The following is a 20,317-nucleotide window of genomic DNA, read 5'->3' on the forward strand; positions in this document are numbered from 1 at the left end:
CCAGCAGTGTGCCCAGGTGGCCAAGAAGGCCAATGGCATCTTGGCTTGTATCAGAAACAGTGTGACCAGCAGGTCCAGGGAGGTTATTTTCCCTCTGTATTCGGCACTGGTGAGACCGCACCTTGAGTACTGTGTTCAGTTCTGGGCCCCTCACCACAAGAAGGATGTTGAGGCTCTGGAGTGTGTCCAGAGAAGAGCAACGAAGCTGGTGAGGGGGCTGGAGAACAAGTCTTAAGCAGCTGAGAGAGCTGGGGTTGTTTAGCCTGGAGAAGAGGAGGCTGAGGGGAGACCTTATTGCCCTCTACAACTGCCTGAAAGGAGGTTGCAGAGAGGAGGGAGCTGGCCTCTTCTCCCAAGTGACAGGGGACAGGACAAGGGAGAATGGCCTCAGGCTCCACCAGGGGAGGTTCAGGCTGGACATCAGGAAAAAAATTTTCACGGAAAGGGTCATTGGGCACTGGCAGAGGCTGCCCAGGGAGGTGGTTGAGTCACCTTTCCTGGAGGTGTTTAAGGAATAGGTGGATGAGGTGCTGAGAGGCATGGTTTAGGGAGTGTTAGGAATGGTTGGACTCGATGACCCAGTGGGTCTCCTCCAACCTGGTGATTCTATGATTCGTATGTTAAGTCAATGGGAAGTTCATCATATGTGAGAAGAAGGGGTAGTGTCTTTGTAATGTATAGGAAAAGCATTGAAAGCACAGAGGCCGAGAGAAGACCTGACTGTGTAAAAGCCAGGAAGAAATACTCTACCTTTCTTATTGGTGGAAATCTTATTTTAAAGAGCCAAAATTGGTGTGGTGGACAGAGACACAAAAACATCTTAGCTCTGCAGTCTGCTCTGTGGAGAGAACTAAAGTTGCCAAGAGCTGAAATTGCGGAATATTGCAGGGAAAGAACCTTATGGAGGTTTCCTTCCCCAAACCCTGATTTGGAGCGTTTTGTTGTGGTTGTTTATTTGTGGGTTTTGGGTTTTGACTGAACCTTTGCAGGCCATATTGCTTCTCGTGATAATTTACAGTGTCATCTGGGTCTGTGAAAGGAACAGCAGGAGAAAAGCTTTGCAAAACAGTGAGGGTTCCCTCCTCCCCAGGAAAATGTAGCACCACTCTGTGGTAGGTTCTTGTGATGTTAGGTATTGTTAGAGCTGACCAAGTGTGTTGTCAGTTACTGCTAGTAATTTCTGTTGGATGCAGGAGACAAAACTTAACTGAACAGTAGCCAAGTGCTCTTAATGGGAAAAATGACACAGGAGTAATTTAATCTGTGTAATCTTATCTACAGATGGTTCTGCAATCTCTGCGAGGCCTCTGGTGATTCAAAAACAAAAACAAAAATATCTGCATGCTAATAGAGAGAATAAAACATGTGAAATATCTTGCAAGCTTGCAAGCTAATTTTCTGCTTGCAAGGAGCCTGAGACCTCGAGACACACGTAGCATGTGGCCTGAGCGAGTGCTTTCTCATACTGAGCTGAACTACCATCTCATGCACAGTGAGTTCTTATAAAGTAGTAGAAGAGTAAAATTGACATATGCCACTCTGTTTCTTCTTTATTTATTTTCAAGAAGAGGCCAAAGGCTGTTGTGCCACAATTGCTCCCTAGGAAAAACTCTCGGAAAGAAAGGTAGAAGGCGGAGGGAACGTTTTGGTGTGACTTTTTTTAATAGTGTCTCCATGCATGTGAGCAGTGCTGTGGGTACAGAGAATGGGATATCTAAAAACACGCAGCTTGTTTAGAAAGTTTGGGTTTATTTCTTATAGTACTTTTCATGGTGGTTATATGAATATTGCAAAACTTTTCCTTATTGCTGATTCACTTGTGGAGGTCCATGGGTCCTATAAACCTCTTTGTTCTGCAGTGCAGGAGAGGCTCTCACTTTATCCCTTTGTAAGCAGCTGCATTTGTCAGATGAGATCTTTGCAGTGGTCTGTCTTTATGATGCTGCTTGCTACCAGCTGGTGGTACACGCGACGATCTATCATAGTACTCCTAATGAGTTCAAAATATTATTAGGAGCATTTTTTTTTATTTTTGTTGTTCTGTTTTTCCTGATGTGTGCTCCATCTGATTTGAAGAGAGGAGATCATACTGTGAGTCTGAAAGAATAGCTGCAGCTAGAATAGGAATGCCTTCTTGTAGCAATTGCATTAGCAATAAGTAATAAATAATAAATTCCATTCCAATAAGTTAAATTTTGTTTATTGTAATATCCAGCAACATTGGACCTATATCTTTTGGGGACTGTTGCAGTTCATTCAAGTGTATATAACAGAAGGAAAATACATTTGAAAATAAAACAAACAAGCCCTGCCAGTAACGGAATGAAGAGCACAGTGCAGTGCAATCTGTTGGAAGCTGTGAAGAGATGCTTCTGTACTGTAAAAACTGTCTCAGGGAGAATCAAACTCTTGATATCCTGTCTCGCCTGTTCTAGGAGTCTGAAACTGGTGATGCCTCAGTGGTAGGTAGAGAATTCTGGTGTTGTGAAGGAATGCCCCCTGGGTTCATAAGATTTGTTCCATAACTATTATTTCTGAGCTGCCGTAGCCCCGCAGTTGTTAGGAGGATGGAGTATTTACCGTACATACAGCTGCGGGTTGTTGTGTGGTAGCATCAGAGCAGTTGGTCCAAATCTTGGCAGAAGGCAGAAGAGAATCTGCCTCCCTAAAGGCAGTTTCCCAGTAGGTTTGTGTGAGTGAAGATGTCAGTGAAAGATCCCATGAGTAATTCTACTTGCTGTTTTTTTCTGACGTGTACTACAATGATTCAAATTAGGGATGCTTGAGAAGGGGTGGGCATTTTCCAGCTTGTTGGTTTTGCCTGTATCTTGGGCTGAAACAACTAAAGATTGCCCGAGGTTTTAAATACTTTTGAGATGTATGTCTCACTCTACAAAGAATCAGAAATAACAAAACATTCTGTATGACTGTTTATGAGAGATATTGCAACAAAACAGAATCAGGGAGTGCTAGAACAACAGCAAGAAGAGGGGAGTCTGGGTCAAGAAAAATAGCCGTTTTGACCCTTGTTTTAAGTCAGAGAGGAAGGTTATACCTCTGTGTTTGCACATGTTCAGCTTCGGCGTTGCAAGATCGTAACACACTGCAAGGTATGTAATTTTTACTGAAAATGTTTTGGGATTTTGGGTGTGTTTTTTCTCTTCTTTTTCTGGGCAAATCAAAGATTACCAATTAGTGCAAAATATTTATGCATGTATCTGAATGTATGTGCAGTGATGCAAGCAGACTCTCCCTCCCATCCCACTCCTATGGAGTTGCATTCTGACTTTAAAGGAGACTTAAGGATAACTGCTTAAGGTAGAAGCTGCCAGTGCTTTTCTTTTGTACTAAATGTGGTCAGGTGATGGAAGCTCAAAGAGCAGTTTTTCTTGCTGACTACTTATTTAACCCTTTGGCTATGTCGTTGAAATGGGAAGTGTCTGGAGCTCGGCAAGGATGACATTTATTCTTGGGAGGATCGGAAAAGGTTAAAAGTAGAAAAAGCTGATGAGGCAGGATGGCTGTGTAGAGAAAGCAGGAGGAAGAGAAACCTGAACATCTGTTAAAGCTATACTAGAGACTATTTTGGCTGAGTTCAGCTTGCAGTTCCTTTTGAATTCTTTCTCCTTCAGTAGATGTCACTGCTATCAGTGACAAACATGATACAAGCCTCTGGAGTGTCATTAATTTGGGTAACAGAGAATGTAATAAAAGAGGAAAAGCAGGCAGTTCCCTTTTTTGTTTATTTTTTTTAGAGTATCCCAGTCTTCAGTGCAACATGCACTAGAAGTGAAAACGGGGTTTTGAAGATCTGGTTTGCTGTTGTAATTCCCTGTTCTCTTCCATCCACGTTTCCCTTTACTGGGAAAACCCTAGAGCCATTTAGTAGCTGTAGGGCTGTGTCCACTGACTCACGGTTTCATTCAATGCCTATCACTTAAATCACAATCCTGCTGGTTTCTGTTCAGATCCCTGTTGTCACAAAGTGCCAGGGATGCTAAGCTTCCACCACCTTTTTCCCTCAAGCTGATGTTCCATACACACAAATTAATCTTAGTCCAAAGCGTTTATCCTCTCTTCCCCACAGTAGGTTTGTCAAAAATGTTTAATAGCAGAAGAACAATTTGGGAAGCATTATTATTTAAAGAAACCTAGTAATGGGTCTCTTTGTTTATTATTAACTTCTTTTCCTTCTCCATCTAATACCTCCCAGCTCTGAGAGGGAGAGAACTTTCTGGTAATTATATTTGTTCTGCGTCTCATCAGAACAGATGATTAATCAAAGCAGCCTGACTTTCTCAGCAGTGCTGGCTTACTACTTCAGTCAATGCTCTAAGTTACTGTCCCTTCTTAAGAAAGTTTTTAACCTTCCTATGAAAGTTCTCCAGACTAACTGGAGTAAAAGTTGAGTGAATGAATTCATGTAATAATGCAAGAAATCCTTTCCTGAAATCCAAATAGGCATCTGAATGACCTTCATCATCCTGCATTTGGTAATTAATTCCAAAAGTAGTGACATTTAGAAAACAGATTTTTTTTCCCCTCTATAGTTTTCCTGCAGTTAGCAACTGTGAGAAATGGAATGGATTATAGACTTCACTTAATCTTTTATGTCCTGGGAAGAATTAATAATTTGGCACTGGATATTGGAATACTCTACAAACCCAATAGATATGAAAAGATTTCAACCATTAAAGAGTCAAAGGGGTGACTTTTAATATTGTGAAACAGAAATAATCCTGGACTGTTAATCAAACCAGATAAATTCTGCCTTCGTTTGTACGACATTGTATCTTTTAGATAAGTAATAATAAGCAAGGCTAAGTGAGGGTGATGGTTGAACGTGCATTTTAAATTTGCCATCCAACATTTGTTTTAGCAAAAGGATTTTTGGAACTATTACAGAGAAAATAATTTCAAACATTTGTATGCATGTATAGAAAAACATACACTAAATTATGGTTGCTTTGTTTTACTTGATATATCTCTTTGCTTGTCCTGTGAACATCAGTTATGGGGTTTAACCTTGTGCAGTTGTGCTTGGCGTACTTTGGAGAGAGTTTACTCCATTACTCTACAACCAAGCAAATAATTCCAATTTCCTTAGAAGGCCAGTGTGTTTTTTTTCCCTCCCTAAGTAAGCAGACACAACTATAAATGAATGAAACTTATGATAGATTTGAATTTATCTCCCTTGCCACCAATTATCATGCAGAATCGAAATAATATATGTCTCTTTGCTAATGTAGGTATCTCCATTTATGTTTGGCTTTCACTCTTTAGTAACCGTACATAGGTATTTAGATTTTTCTGTGGTTGAGACAGTGATCTTTACAATTACGTTCATTGTAGTTCTCATCATTTTCCAGAGAAGTATTAGGTCAAACTGAGAATATAATTAATGTATTGTCGGTGTTCTAAGAGCCTTTAGAGCAACATACTTCAATTTCAGTGTCTCGCTAAATTACCTGTGCAGGTTCCAGCAATCAGTGTTAAGAGGATTCGATGCCAATGGTAAAAATAGAAGGAAAATTACTGATGCAGTTTTAATCTGGGTTAAACAGACACAACAGTACTTGATTTTACAACATATTTCTTGTATTTGCATTGAGCTGTACAATAAGGAGCAGCGATCTCATATTTTGTAGTTAGTAAATGCAGTTTATTGTATTACGGTTCTGTTAAGAGGATCCAATCTCAGTGCAAAAGCGGAGAAGTAGTAGATAGAGAATGATTGCTTTTATGAATAAGACTTTTTTCCTAGAAGATGGGCTTTTTGTAAAATTCCCTCTGTGGGCCGTTGTAGAATCATTTGTTTGTCATCCAGTCTCCTGTAAAATGTGACTGCTGGGCAAGAAAAACTTCCAAGACAAGGAAATTTTGCTTAAGTCAGGAGGCTGGTTTGCGTGTAGGTGCTTGGCTCCCAGCAGCCCTCTTAGTTTGGCAGCAGTGGGATCTTTGAGCTGAGTGTATGATGGACCTTTGGGGTACCTGAGTTTTATACCTTAAGTAGCAGTGTGTTATTCCTAGTGAATTAATCTGTAAAAGGGAGCTAAACTCACTTAAATGTTCCTCTTTATTTTGGCAGATAATATCTTCATTAATGCTAGTATAACAAAATACTTATATTTTATAAGGTGATTTGGTCGTAATAATTTAATCTAAATGTGGAGAAGTCTTTTGCTACCATGCAAGCAGAAGATAAGTTCTTACCTGAGTTCCAGGCTCAGTTTTGTGGCCTTCTCAGGATTCTTCAGGACACAATAAAATACTGCATGAGAAATCTCTTCTGTGTTTCCCTTCATTTTGAGGGACAGGTCACAGCAGGGTTATTATTATAGGTGGTCTGGGTGCAAAATAAATAATTTCGTGTATTGTGCATTGTGTGGTTTAGGTGCATTTTACACTTCAAGAATCAATTCCCACAATAGTCTGCCCTGTAAGATGATTATAGCTGTTTTGAGTAGTTCTGTTTTTTCTAAAAAAGAACAGAAATCAGTTTACAGCTGCTGCAGATAGAGAAACTAGTTTACAACTCACAATTTTCACACTGCCATTGCCGTCCTTGCGTAGTTTAAGAAAAAGCGGCTGCTTACTAGATCAGTTCTTCGAGAGATGGCAAAATAAAAAATCAGCTTCTATGAAGAAAACAGGAAATAATTGTGTCTGTGTGTTTCTTAACTTTAGAGGAAACTGAACTGCAGTTTGCTATGGTTGCCCAAAGGCAATGCTGTGGGTGAGTAAACTCGTATCTCGGGGCTAATAGCCGCACACGTATGTTAGAGCTGATACCAGGTACCTGACTGAGACAGAACCTCTGGAGAACTGGTGATAGTTGAGGCAATGGAGGCAGAAGTGCAGGAAAATCCTTGCTGCTGGAATTCACTGCTGGTGAATTGAGTGCATTTTTTTCACGTCATATTGTACATCTCCATTTATGTCTCATGGCCTCACCGTGAGTCTCAATAAAAAATTGAGAGGGCCTCTGCTGTTTTAACTCCTGGTTTGTTTTAAGTCTTTTATAAGTTTTGTGTTTTGTGAATTCCTAAAATTCTTCCTACTTCTTTTCTGTTGCAGTTTGAGTTTATTCAGCTGTCAAACAAAATTCGCTGCACCGGATATAAAAATGACAAAAAAAGGGATGACTTTTTTGCTGCTGTTCTTACCAGTTACTGTGGTGAGTCTTACAAATATTTTAAATTGCTTCCAGTTTTACCAAGTGTGTACAGAATACCATGTAAATTATTACTATGGAAATGCAGAAACCACAGCTCGTGTTTAAATGTCGTATCTGCGAGGCAGGATCTTTATCTACCTTTTGTTCTCCTTTTAATTCCTGGGGTAAAGGAACAGAAGTAGTATTTACGCCTGCTGAACCCAGCATATCTTTTGCTAGCAGAGAACTTTATAGTAACAGTTGACAAGTGACTCATAGGCAGTGCTGTGCAGACTCAGGAAGAGCGGAGGAGACATCTAGCTCAGATTCAGAGAACATCCTTGGAACCTTTGATTTGCCACATGTGTGACAGTGGTACAGTATTTCAATCTACGGCTTTGTTTTGCCATGAAGTTCCAGAGCTTCGAATAAAATATTTTCCTTAAAAAACGCAGCTAAAATGTTCAGGTTTTGATCAAGATCCACTTTCTTACTTTTTAAAAAAAAAATATTTTATTTTCTATAAGAGTGAATGTCGTGTCTTTTTATTACCTTTTTGTATTCTGAGAATTGACTTTATGATTCAGAAGACTATAGAGAAACAAAACGTCTTTAAAGAGGCCAAAAGCTTCAGTGCATACAGTATATGGAAAGTATCTTTTCATGAAGGGCTTCATTCAAATGCCTTTTAGACTAATGTAACTTAAATATATTTTACTGGATTTTGCAAAAGCTCTTTGTATGCTTCTGATTGTCTCAGTGCTTTCTATGCATTTTCCCATTATTATTTACAAATCTTGCAGACTGTTACTCTCCTGTGCTCATTCTGGAGATATTTGTTAAGATTCAGTAGTAAGAAGAATTGCTAAATTAACCAGAAAAACACAAAATCATACTGTCAATAATAAGATTTGAAGATCATTTTCCTTCAGTAAGATAATATTTGAAATATAATATTTTAAAAGAATGAAGTTTAAGAAGTGTATACTGGAGTTTGTACATGACTTGCTAAAAGAAAGCCTTTTTCCTCTTAGTTTTTTGCCGCTGCTATACCATCTGAAGGGCATCAGAATATGACAGAGGACTTCGCTCAACTCAGTGTTACACGGAATAAAATTATGACAGCACAGTATGAATGCTACCAGAAAATCATGCAAGATCCTGTTCATAGGAAGGAAGGTAAAGTTCATTTTCTTACAAGGTTTTACAACGGAAAATGTTCAACAGATGTAATTATAGTCATTTAGGATCCTTTAGTTACAGTCATTTCTTGTCTTTGTAGCACTCATTTTTTCAGACTCCAGCTGTATTTTTACCATTTTTCTACATATGTCACTTTGGGATTCATGAAGATAAAGTGATACGTTATATTACCTGTCCGTAGCAGCACTACTCATATAACACAAAGCTTTTATTTTTGATAAGCAAATGTTAATTTAAATAGATATCTAGATTAAAAATTGATGACTTATTAATCTTAGAACTTTATTTTGTTTCATGCCCTTCTAATACCTCTGTCTGCCTGATCACATCTGCCTTTGAAAATTGAAAGCATCTTGATACAGATAATTTCCCTGCCCTGAAGCTGTATTAGTGTCATTAACGCCTTTCCTGGTAACTTACTAATAGCTAACCTCAGTCACACTGCCAGTCTGTGCTCACGGTTTTTGGCTTTATAACTTCTGGAAACACGGGATGGCGTTTGAGGCAAGGAGAGGTAATTGCATTCTTTTACAATGAGTTTTTTCCTCTTCTGAGATGGTTCTTTGGAGGAACTGAATGTCTGGAGGTCAGAAATGAATACGAGTATGACGGTGTAAGCTTATGTCCAGCCTGGGGCATCACAGCTTCAGAAGGATCTGGGCAAATTCTAAATTCTTCAGATGAGAAGAGGAGGAATTACCTGATGTTTGAAACATGCAGTCTTTGAGGGGGAATTCTTAAGTCTTAAGAAGGAAACTGAAGGAAGATAATAAAAACATCTTCAGATTAGTAGAGAGGGTCAGTCATTCTGCATGCCTTTTTGGGAAGGATTTGTTTATAAACCCCTGGCTTATTCTCAAGGGAGGCTTATTTCAAATTTTAAGATTTGTGTGAGTGCACTGAAGCTTTGAACAGGCTCTCGAGGGACACTGTGGTCCTCCGTCCCTGGGACATTTAATAGTGTCTGTCCACCATGACCACTGCTGGCTCAGCTGTGGCTGCCTCCCAGCCAGGCTTTCTGGTGGCTTCTAGGATACCACTTTGTTTTCAGTGAACTAGTAAAGATATGAATAGGTTTAGTATATATCCAAAATGTAAATAAATTCAGTAAAACAGTCTCTGCAATTGAGGGCTCTTTGTTTGTGTTCATTATCCAGTCTGAATTGATTTAGTTTGTTTTGCCTACGGTACTCCAGATCTGAGGTTTGTAAGTTGTAGATATAGACCATTTCATGGTGATCGATGATGAATTTTAGAATATGTTCAAAGAAATGTACATATAAGGAACTATTTCCATTAGGTGGAGTTTTAACTACTGCTAAATCTTATGTTCCTATTTTCTTTTTTTACTCATTGCTGCAAGTGAGAAACTTACTTTGTGCAGTCTTATATCTTACTTTTGAAAGTAAGATATATTATGAAAGAAGGGTGGTTGTTATTTGATTATCTGGTCTCTACTTATTTGCAGGTCCTTACTGTAACAGGACATGGGATGGGTGGTTGTGCTGGAATGATGTTGCTGCTGGAACTGTGTCAGTCCAGCGTTGTCCTGACTACTTTCAGGATTTCAACCCATCTGGTAAGTGTGCATGGGCTTCTGCATCAACATATTTCTCTTTAAAATCAGGTTTTGGATGCTTGATGCTACCTTTTTGCCCCACTTAAGTTGCTAATGCTCCAGAATTTCAGTGACTCCAAACACATTATTTATCACATAGAAAACTGACAAGTTACTTGTTTTCTTTTCTGAAATACATGCTTGTGGGATTCCGTAGATTAGGAAATAGAAATTGAAGTGAGATCACAGATTTTGCTCTTAGAGATGAGCTTTTTTCTCTCTCGCAGACAAGCAGAAATATGATTTATTCTTCCACCTGCAGTTAGCAGTTGAAGTTGACGAGAGTTTCTCCCACAAATGAATCTTTTCCTGCTTCTGTAGGCTAAACTTCGCATCTGTGAGCATGTGGAAAATGTCATGGACTTCCGCTTTTGTCTCTTTCTGCTGTATTTGGTCTTTCCCAGAGTCCTTTCTTGCCTCATTCTATTTGATAGAAATCATTATGTGGTTCCAGAAATTTTCCACTTTGGTTCTTGAGCAGTTTCTTTATTGAGGTTTTCCTGCCTGTCCAATCCTAATATACTGTGGCAGGATGTCAGACTTCAGTTTAGCTCTTGACTATTAAACAAGCCATTTAAATGTCCTTGTCACTTCATCTGGTAGTTCTCTAACAGTTAGTTTGATATATTTTGATACTTACTGGATTGGAGGAGGGAAACTAATTTGTTTTCTTAAGGAAAAACACATCATCGGTTGCCCCTGCCAAGCAAAAGCAGCGGCCTCTAGTTTCTCAGAATTCATCGTAACAAGCAATGTCTCTTTAGTCATATAAAGCTGTCATTTGTTTGCCAGTCTTTCTTCATTAAATACTAGGCATCAGGAAGTAGAACTTCAGTGCTGACTGCTGTGGTTTTGTTTTTCTTTTTTTGTTTTTCTTTCCATCTACTTTGATTGTAGAAAAAGTTACGAAGATCTGTGATCCAAGTGGGAATTGGTTTAGACACCCAGAAAGCAACAGGACGTGGACAAACTATACTCAGTGTAATATCTATACCCGGGAAAAAGTGAAGGTAGGAAAACAATGAATGCATGTTACCAGTGTCAAGAGACTGATCTGAAAATATTTCAAAACTGGAATGGCAGCAGACTTGATGTGACATCAGAATGTGAAAAAAAGAAGGCATGTTAGATAAAAAGGATGAGTTGTGTAAAAGACCCCAACCCACCTGTTTTGTCTTTTACAGCTGATTTCAACTGTTTGAATAATATGATCATGTTTTCCTTCATGGGTATTTTAAAAGTGTAGGTACTAGAACTTGTCTCAGTCATCCACAGTCGCCTGCGGGTAAGCAAAGCATATGCCGTATAAGAGCTCTGTAATTTTGAAGCAGGGTCCAAGCTCTGCAAAGCTGCAGGAGGTTCATGCATTTCTGAGTGTATGGGTTTAGACAGATAACTCGGAGCAACAGAGATTTTCAGCAGTGCTCAGTCAAAGTTTTACTTGAGGTCAGTACATCTTCAGGGCAGCCTTAAGTACAGCTTGGATGTTTGGGTTTTTGGTTTTTTTTTCCCAGTATGAAAAGCAGGGCTAATCTCTTAGTTTTTACAAAAGTGTAGGCAAGCTGCAGTTGAGTGGATTCACTGCAGGATCTCTGGGAGGCCAAAGGGAAGTAAATGGTGAGAAGTACTAGATAGGATTTGGTTTTCTTGTGATCATTTTCCTGTGTATGCCTTGTGTCCTGGCTACAAGTGCCATTTTTTTTTTCCAATTTCTGAGATATTAGGCTGCTTACACAAATGGAAAACCTAAACTTTGACTTTATTAAAAGTGAAATTTTGCGAGCATCCAAAATTATCCCAGACCAGGCAGAAAAATGCTTCGTGATGGTTGTTTTTCTGTATATCAAAGGTAGAGTCTATGCACACACATGCCCATGTGGGTATCTGTATGGATGGTATTTCTGTAGATTTCAGTTTACCGTGAAGATGCCCATCCATTGACAGATTGGCGGGGGGGAATAAAAAAAAAGTCTGGTAAGCCTCCAGATGTCCTGTTTCTGAGATACTCTCGGATATGTGAGAAGACAATGGGCAAAATTGCATATTTTTCTGGACTCCTGTATGACTACTAGTATACTATATGTTTATGTAACATTCAGTCGTGGGAAGAAGCAGTGAATTGGAACTGTAAATACCCAGGGAACAGGAATATAAAATGAGTGGAATGCAGGTCAGGATAGATTGCAAGTTAATTTGGACGTCATGGAAGAGAGCTCAATAATAGCAGATTGTGTCTAGAATCCTGGCGTCTAGTAGAAAACCTAACTGCCTATGTCATTGCTGTCAGGGTGTTTACCTAGAAACCACACTGAGAGAAGGTGGTGATAGATGATAATAAGAGATTTTTGTATTTCTTTTGCTAAAAACGTGAGAGACATTGAGTACATTAATGACAGTTTAATTCTAGCCAGTATTGGGACAGGAGCAGATCCATGCGGGTCCTTCTTTATGAATAATGAGCTGATTTCTCTCAGGCTATTTTGCCCGTGTATTTCAACTCTGTTATGCCTCAGAAGCTGTTGTTTAAGTTGAATAATAACTGCTTGCTGCAGTTCTGTGTGTTGTTTTATTAAACAACATTATCTTTTCTCTTTGCTTGGAAGTCGGGTTAGATATCATGTACTAAATGTGACTGTTGTCCACTGTTTAATTCTTACGGTTACTGCCCTCATCCGCAGTCTTTGCTGCACTGGCTTTGCGCTGCTTCTAGATTGTGCAGAAATATTCTAACTCCTTAACATGCTCCTCTGCCTAAGCTGGTCACTGAATGAGGGGGAGGATATGGGATGTGGACCTGTCAGGAAGGCTGTCGTCATGTAAACGTGGCCAGGCTTTAGTGTTTCAAGGTTAGCCCTTGCTTTTTCTCACTCCCAAATATTTACTGAAGTTTCGCTTAATCCTATTGCATTGCCTTTTTTTAAAAAAAGAAAAGGCTATCTCATATTTGAAAATAATAATTTGAATAACACTAGCATATATACAGAGGTACCTTTGTCTCATCCTGTAACCTTCATAAAGCTTTACCTGGGATCTTTGTATATTATTTCAACAGTCACTATATGTAGCAGACTGTGGTTAGTCTGTCTCAAACTGGAGTAATAAGTTCAGAGGACACATATTGTTTTTAGTATATGAGCATTTGTATGTATGCTCCAGTTCTTCTTGTGGAATCCAGATAATTATGCTTCATTGTGACAGTATAAGATTCAACCTGAAAGTCTTCATTTTTTTATGTGCAAAATTATGATCTTACATTTAATGCAAAGAGAGAAATTTTGTGAGTCAGATTCCATGACTGAAAGCAGGGGTTTGTTACTAGTGGAATTTAATATATTTCTTGATTCCAAGAATTAACAATAGAATATATTCCAAATATTAATTTACTGTTAATTTACTATTAATTTCCTCATTTTTACCTCTTGTATCTACCCAGATTTTCATGATTCTGTAATGTGGATGTTGGCTAATTTAACAATGCTGTTTAGTCTTCACTATTTTTACGTCATTATTATTTTTTTTTCCATGCCTTTCCCTAAATGCTGTATGAAAACTAAATTTCCAATATCATGATCACCCCTTTGCTTTGAAGGGAGTATCTTTAAATTATAAGAAAAAAACTTCTATGAGGAAAAAAATAAATTCATATAGGAAGTGCATGTTTGAGTTTGTGTTAAGAGATGAATCAAGCCTCAGACAAGAATGCACCCAGTGCAATAGCATAAATAGCCAGATTTATGTAAATACTCAGAAAAAGCATAACAGTGCATGTTAGAAACCTAGTGTTTTAACTGATAAGAGGTAAGTTCTACTGATGATTTTAATGTTTCTGCCCTGCAGAAAGAACTTTTAGTAAGATGTTAATTTGCAGGATTCTGGACTTGACTCATCATTATCTGTAGTGTTTTTATTTTCTTAATCCTATTACAGTAATTTTCTATACAGAAGAGATATATAAATATGTGCTTTGTCAACAATGGTTCTGTGTGCATCACTGGTGCTTGCTTTTGGTTTTGTATTGCAGACTGCGCTGAATTTGTATTATTTGGCCATCATTGGACATGGGCTTTCAATTGCATCACTTCTGATTTCTCTTGGCATATTCTTTTATTTTAAGTAAGTATATTTAAAATCCTTTTATCAAATATCAGTGGCTGCAATAATACTAGTTTTGTAATAAAATTTTAGATCAGAAACCTAGAATCCCAAATCCGAAATCTAACTAAAATACAGAGCAAATGGAAACCAAAATACTGGTCACATATGATAGGTACAGTAGCATTCCAAAGGAGGTAGCCATAAAATACAATAAACTATAAAGAAAGTAAGGTTAAGAGCTACAGTAGGAATGGGAATAATAAAAATGATACGACAGTTATGTCGTATCCACTGCCTGACGGTCATGTTACCTTTTTGAGAGAGAGTTTGAGCAGTCACAACAACTGGTAATATAATGCACAGGTCTTTTAAGGTTACTCCTATTACTTCACATTTTGTGAACTTACTTTTCTTTCTTGTGAGAGATTATTTCATTTTTTTAAAGCGATAGGTGAGCCTCACTGGAAGGTGAAACCAGGAGTGTGGCCACATGAGCAGAGCTGAGACATACGAGTTATCATCTCTGCCAAATGCTGCACAGCGCAGTGTAGGCTTTCCTCACCAGCTCTAGTTTAAATAACTTCTACATCAGTTTTTGTTGGATAATATAGATCTGCTCTAGTCTTACCTGTTTTCTACCACCCTACCCTGCTGCCTCACTCCATTTTTTCATTTTTTTCCTAAAATTTAAATATGAATAGCACACACACCAGCAACTGTGGGGCTGGCCCAGATTTACTTTTCTCATGCTTTGGACTCTGTTAAAGTAGGGATAGCAGATATCCAATGAAAAAAAGTCCTTTTTAGTTGTGTTGATCAATGTAGTGTTTCCAGTTTAGATGTACATTATTTCCCCAGGTTCTGGGACAACATTTCCACAAATGCCCAGCAAACCAGAATGTTGCAGCTCTCTAGCCTCTCTTTATGAAATCCAGTAATCAAGATGACTTTTCAGCATTTTCTGACTTCTGTTCATGAGGACAAACCAAAATATTGGTGTGTTTTTAATCAATTTATTTGCAAATGACCTGTAGAAACAATGCTTACTAATTCCAAATTCACTTTCCCCCCCTCAAAATCAACGTGGGAAATGGCTCAGAGCCCTTATAAGAATCTAGATTTGGCATAAAAAAAAAAGACTGTACTGTTGTTGTAAGTACCATAAAAAGTTTACAAACTAAATACCTAATGTGGCAGGAAAAATGCTCTGACAGACTTCTCAGGAGAAAATGAAAAGATTTGGAATACGATGTGATTTTAAAAGTTCAGAGACAGTAAAGCGTGTTTTTTTCTGTACTCTAATATGAAAACCGAGCTGATTTCATCTGGGCTTGTGGCACTCACTGCAAAAGCAGGTGATCTGCTTTGCTGCCATTACAACTGTGTCATGTTTGTCTAACCCTCCAGGGATTTCTTTCTCCCTCTGGCAGAAGGATCATCTCTCCTCAGAGAACCACATGGAATTAATCCAGACCCACAAACCACAGTTTCTAGACTGTGGTTATGTTGGGATATAAAAGGAAATTACAAAATTTAAAGGAAGCTAAAGAAAGTCCTCTACAAGCTGTTCTCTTGGGATGTGCAGTTCCTCTAAAGTATTTATAGTACCAGAAGGATATTTAAGGATCTAGATTAATTCCAGGATGTATTATGTATCAGCTGAACCTTGTATAAAATTATTCATAGCTTTAACAGGTGGATGGTTTGGGTTTTTTTGCTATTGTGTGTGAGTGCCTTTGAATTTGTCATTTTTCCCAAGAATTTGTTCTCTTAGTTGATTGATAGTTTCCAGATGACACTTGCTGCGTTACTGACCATTAGACTATCTTTAGATTTGACAAGAAATGCGGTACATTTTCCATAGGGCAAATGACATTTTTTTAATATAAAATCTTCAGCTTTTCAAGATTAAAATAGTTTTTCTGCATTTTATTTTTTCATCTGAAATTAGGGTTTTTTCTTCATAAAATTTTCTCATTGATCATACTTGACCTGCTTGTGAATTGTGTTCCCCAAGTGGATTGGAATTCTTGTTTTAATAGTGTAAAATCGGCTATAAACTTGGAACTCTGATCTTCCTCTCTGAAAAATCATCTGTGACACACTCACGTAAAAGTAACTTCTAGCAATGGCTCTGCTTTCTCGTTCTGTTGCATATTCTAGAGCACACGTGTTTATTTTAAACCTTCTAGTGACACGGTTTTCATAAAGAAAGAAGAAAGGCCAGAAAATTCTTAAAACCCCAATGAATTCAGAGAAAGGGGAGCTGTAATTTGAAAGATGCCCCTCCCAACTCCAAACTGAAACCAAACCAAGCAAACAAAACACCCACAGTAACGGAGGAGTTCTTGGTCAAGCATCATGTCAAATCACATACCACCATTCACAGAGGATAACAAGGCTGCCCTCAAAGAGCGCAGAAACCGCTGGATGGGTAATACCCCTTAGGTGCATATGTGGATCTCACTGGCTGACTATTGCAGTATTTGAATACCTTAAAGAGTTACATCACAATCACATCTGGGGGCTTTTGAAAATGTTACTTTTTTCTTTTGGAGAAATATGGGAGAAAAGCATTTTTCCCTAATGCCCAAGACATACATGAGTCAAAATAGGAAGGGAAGTAGGTAATTTAGCAGGAGGTCTGTTTTTATTTTACTGCACGTTTTAATCCAGGGGTAGGTCATTAAAATGTTCTTAGATTGTAATTACAAGAATTAAGTGATTGAAGGATATTATGTCATTAAGAAAAACAGTTATAAGAAGGGATATAGGAAGGGTAACAGAAGAGTGTGGGTGGGGAGGCTTAGGAAAAAATCCTTTTGTAACCAAAAGCAGTCTTCGTTTGTCAGTGTCATCAGTCTTGCTTTCTTGTTTCTTGTCCGGTGAGCCTTTCAGTCCTTTTATGCATGGGTGGAGGTGGGTGTGGATGGGTGTGTTTGAATATTCAACAGGAACAGCTGCTGGATGACCCTGAGAGATGACCCCAGTAGCTGTACGTGCTTTTCCTTGCCGGCGCACTGGATCTTAACAATGAGCAGACAGAATTCCAGAGTTCTTCAGGACTTGTTTATACAAGGCCTTTAGCTGGAATCTAGTGTTGCCTCTATTCTCATATTTAAACCAGAGAGGAAAAAAAAAAACACAACATAGAAAAATACATTTTCAAAGAACATAAAAAACTTAATTTTACAGTGATCAAAGCTTTGGGGCATTAAAATGAAAGACAAAATTAAAATTGAAAAAGCCTAATGGAATATACTTTATCACTTAATTCATATCCAAACCTCTGTTCTGTTTCTTGGATGCCATTTCTTTTCTATTCTCTTCAGGCCAATAAAAGTTGGCAACCGGAGGTGCATGTAGGGTAGTTCCTCGTACTGCATGGCAGCACTGGTTTCTAGAGAGGTTTCCTTCCCCCATGCGTAGTGACATGAGGCTTAGAATGTCTCAGGGCTCTGAGGCTTAAGCTGTGGAACCTCTGCCTGATTCATGGCATTGTACCATGCACATCCGAACCTGTGAACTTGCTCCATGTGTCCGGGGCGCTTCATGCACTCTTCTTGTGACAGTTTGAAAGAATGCAACCAAGAAGTACCATCTTCTCTGTCACCAGTCTTTTCTGACTGTCTGTCTTGTTCATTGGGGTCATTTTGTTTCTTCTTTCGTCTGTGACATTCTTAAGAGTTCATAATATACTCCTCTGGCTTTTGAGAATTAACGCAACTAAATGCAGTTATATATTGCATTTTATAATTGTATCCTACCTACTCTTTATAACTTAGTTATATACAAAAGTCAAGATAAGAATTGCGTTATTTTACTTGGGTATTTCTCTAGCTATAGGATTAAGGAAGAAAAATGACAAGAATGTGAATAGAAGATAATTACCCTCAAAAGCCTTAACAGGTTTGGGTAAGCGAAAATTTAGGGTAAGAGGGCTTCTTGAAGCTCAGATATGATAGTTAATTGGGAAATTCTTCAGGTACTAACAGAGAAAAGGTGTCAGTCTTCTGAAACGTTATATTATCGCTATTCAAATCGTTTTTAGCCACTACAAAGCAGGTCCTTCACTGTAAATGTATTGGAACTGAATGTACTGGCTTTGCTTCCTGTTGGCGCTTAAGGGAAGGTATTACCTTTCACATCATTCTGTTAAAGTTGGACTTGAGCTTAAGGAAGGATTGATGTAAGACTTCTTAATAAAATAAAGAACTCTAGTATTTCAAAATTTCTGTGTCCCCAAGTACACATAGCTGTCCCCCTGTGAATTAATTTGTTCTTGTTTCTCTTTTCTAGGAGCCTGAGTTGCCAAAGGATTACCCTGCATAAAAATCTATTTTTCTCCTTTGTTTGCAACTCTGTTGTAACAATAATTTCACTGACTGCTGTTGCCAATAACCAGGAGTTAGTTGCAACTAATCCAGTAAGTAAAAGTATATTTGGCAGCATTGTTGATTCATATGTGAAAAACTGCAGCAACACAGAGATAAATGAGACGGGAATCCTTGATTAAATGTATACAGTGAGGTTGAAATGTTCAGTAGTGATCGATCCATGTTCTGTAGCACAGCAGATGTCTAACAATGATTTGGGCATTTCTTATTTGAGGTTTTGAAATGTTAAAAACACTTTTAAGAGACAGAGCATACTGAACTGCTCTGCTGAATTTGTACAAATCACTTTTGCACTGAAACAACTGTGAGAAAGCAGCCTAGTCTCGATGATGTCAGTGAGGTTATGGCAGTTCATTTCACCAAGGGCGGCCAGTAAAAAGAGCTTTGGAGTGTATTTGGGATGTCAGCTACTTCCCTGTGGCTTTAATTTTGCCATCTTCACTTGAGATGACAAGAATTAATTTTTTTTTATGAAGGCATAAAAAGCTTACCCCTATATTCCAAAAGTAAAAAAGCAAAATACAAAGGCCATCCATTCAGGTCTGATTTTTCTCTCTCTCTTTTCCTGATAGTACTGGGGTAAGTGTGAATCAGTAGCCTCTCCCAAAAGGCTAGGAGTTATAGCAACGGAAGAGCCTGAAATGAAATACATAAACAAACAAACCCCTATCCATGGCTTTATTCTTGGTTTTCTTTAGGCCTGGAAGATAAATTTAAAATTCTGTGAAAGTTAGGGCAAAACTCCAGAAACTGATTCAAGTCAAAAGTGGAATTCTCTTTCTCCTTTAAAAGCTCATTGAAGTGCTGGAAAACAGGCTTGACATAGGTGCTAATAATCATCATCAAGTCAGTTAGGTCACAGAAACATGGTAAAACAATGTTGATTTTTTGATTTATTTTAAGCTAAGTGCCAGAAATCAATCAAACCCGCAACCATTTCAGAAGGGAAAAAAAAGATGTACTGTGTCCAAATCTGCAATTGTTCCTTTTTGTGACTTCACATTTTAAGCTGCGTGATGAGATATAACATTTCACTTGAATAATATGCTTTGAATGAAGCTAAATACAAATACATGCTAACAAGAGGGATTCGTTCCAGACCCTGTGTAGCGGTCTCAGCTGGCCCGGAGTGCAGTCACAACTAGGTTAAAATTGGAACTATTGTAAGCATTTTAAAAACATGGATTTTTTTTTTTTTTTGGTATAGTTACATGTTGTCATTGGTAAAACTAAGAGGGGATTACCTTCATCAATGTTCATTTTCTTGCACGGCTGCCATCAGAGAGTTTAGGGATTTCCTATTGATTATAATGGTCAAATATGGCAATGAAGATATTATTATGGCTTTCTGCTATCATGCTTGAGGATCTCGAGGTCCTCATATTTGGATGATAAAGACACAGACTCAAGTACCAACTACTTTGTCACCACAAAGTATAGACTTGTAATTCTGTGAAAATTCTATTTAAAAATATATATATAATTGTAGTGAAAAGCAAAATAAACATTATCATGATTCTATTTGACTAGAACAGTTGTTTTTCTTTTTTTTTTCATTTGCAAATAATGCTCTGGGATTTTTGCAACTTAAAAATTTATATTGTGCTCTGCTTTTTTCTGCAGGTTAGCTGCAAAGTGTCACAGTTCATCTACCTGTACCTAATGGGTTGCAACTACTTTTGGATGCTTTGTGAAGGCATTTACCTACATACTCTCATTGTGGTGGCTGTTTTTGCTGAGAAACAACACTTGCTGTGGTATTACCTTCTTGGCTGGGGTATGCCATTTCATATTCTGTGTTTTCAGGCTAATGCAATCTCTTCCTCCCCTTAATGAGAATTATTGTGA

At 38.2% G+C, this 20,317-nt stretch overlaps 1 protein-coding gene across 2 annotated transcripts in view; it reads left to right on the top strand.

The window, feature by feature from the left end:
* The window catches only part of CALCRL (calcitonin receptor like receptor), a 61,324-nt gene that overhangs the window by 28,406 nt on the left and 12,601 nt on the right, over positions 1-20,317 (top strand). For both annotated transcript variants that reach the window (XM_054069638.1, XM_054069637.1), the window contains exons 2-8: positions 7,078-7,177; positions 8,191-8,335; positions 9,828-9,938; positions 10,875-10,987; positions 13,999-14,090; positions 18,372-18,498; positions 20,093-20,246. In XM_054069638.1, the coding sequence (XP_053925613.1) occupies positions 7,127-7,177; positions 8,191-8,335; positions 9,828-9,938; positions 10,875-10,987; positions 13,999-14,090; positions 18,372-18,498; positions 20,093-20,246 (793 nt within the window). In that variant the 5' untranslated portion in view covers positions 7,078-7,126. The remainder of the gene's footprint in view (positions 1-7,077; positions 7,178-8,190; positions 8,336-9,827; positions 9,939-10,874; positions 10,988-13,998; positions 14,091-18,371; positions 18,499-20,092; positions 20,247-20,317) is intronic.

Source organism: Cuculus canorus, chromosome 6 (genome assembly GCF_017976375.1).
Source record: "Cuculus canorus isolate bCucCan1 chromosome 6, bCucCan1.pri, whole genome shotgun sequence".
NCBI classification, from domain to species: Eukaryota; Metazoa; Chordata; class Aves; order Cuculiformes; family Cuculidae; genus Cuculus; species Cuculus canorus.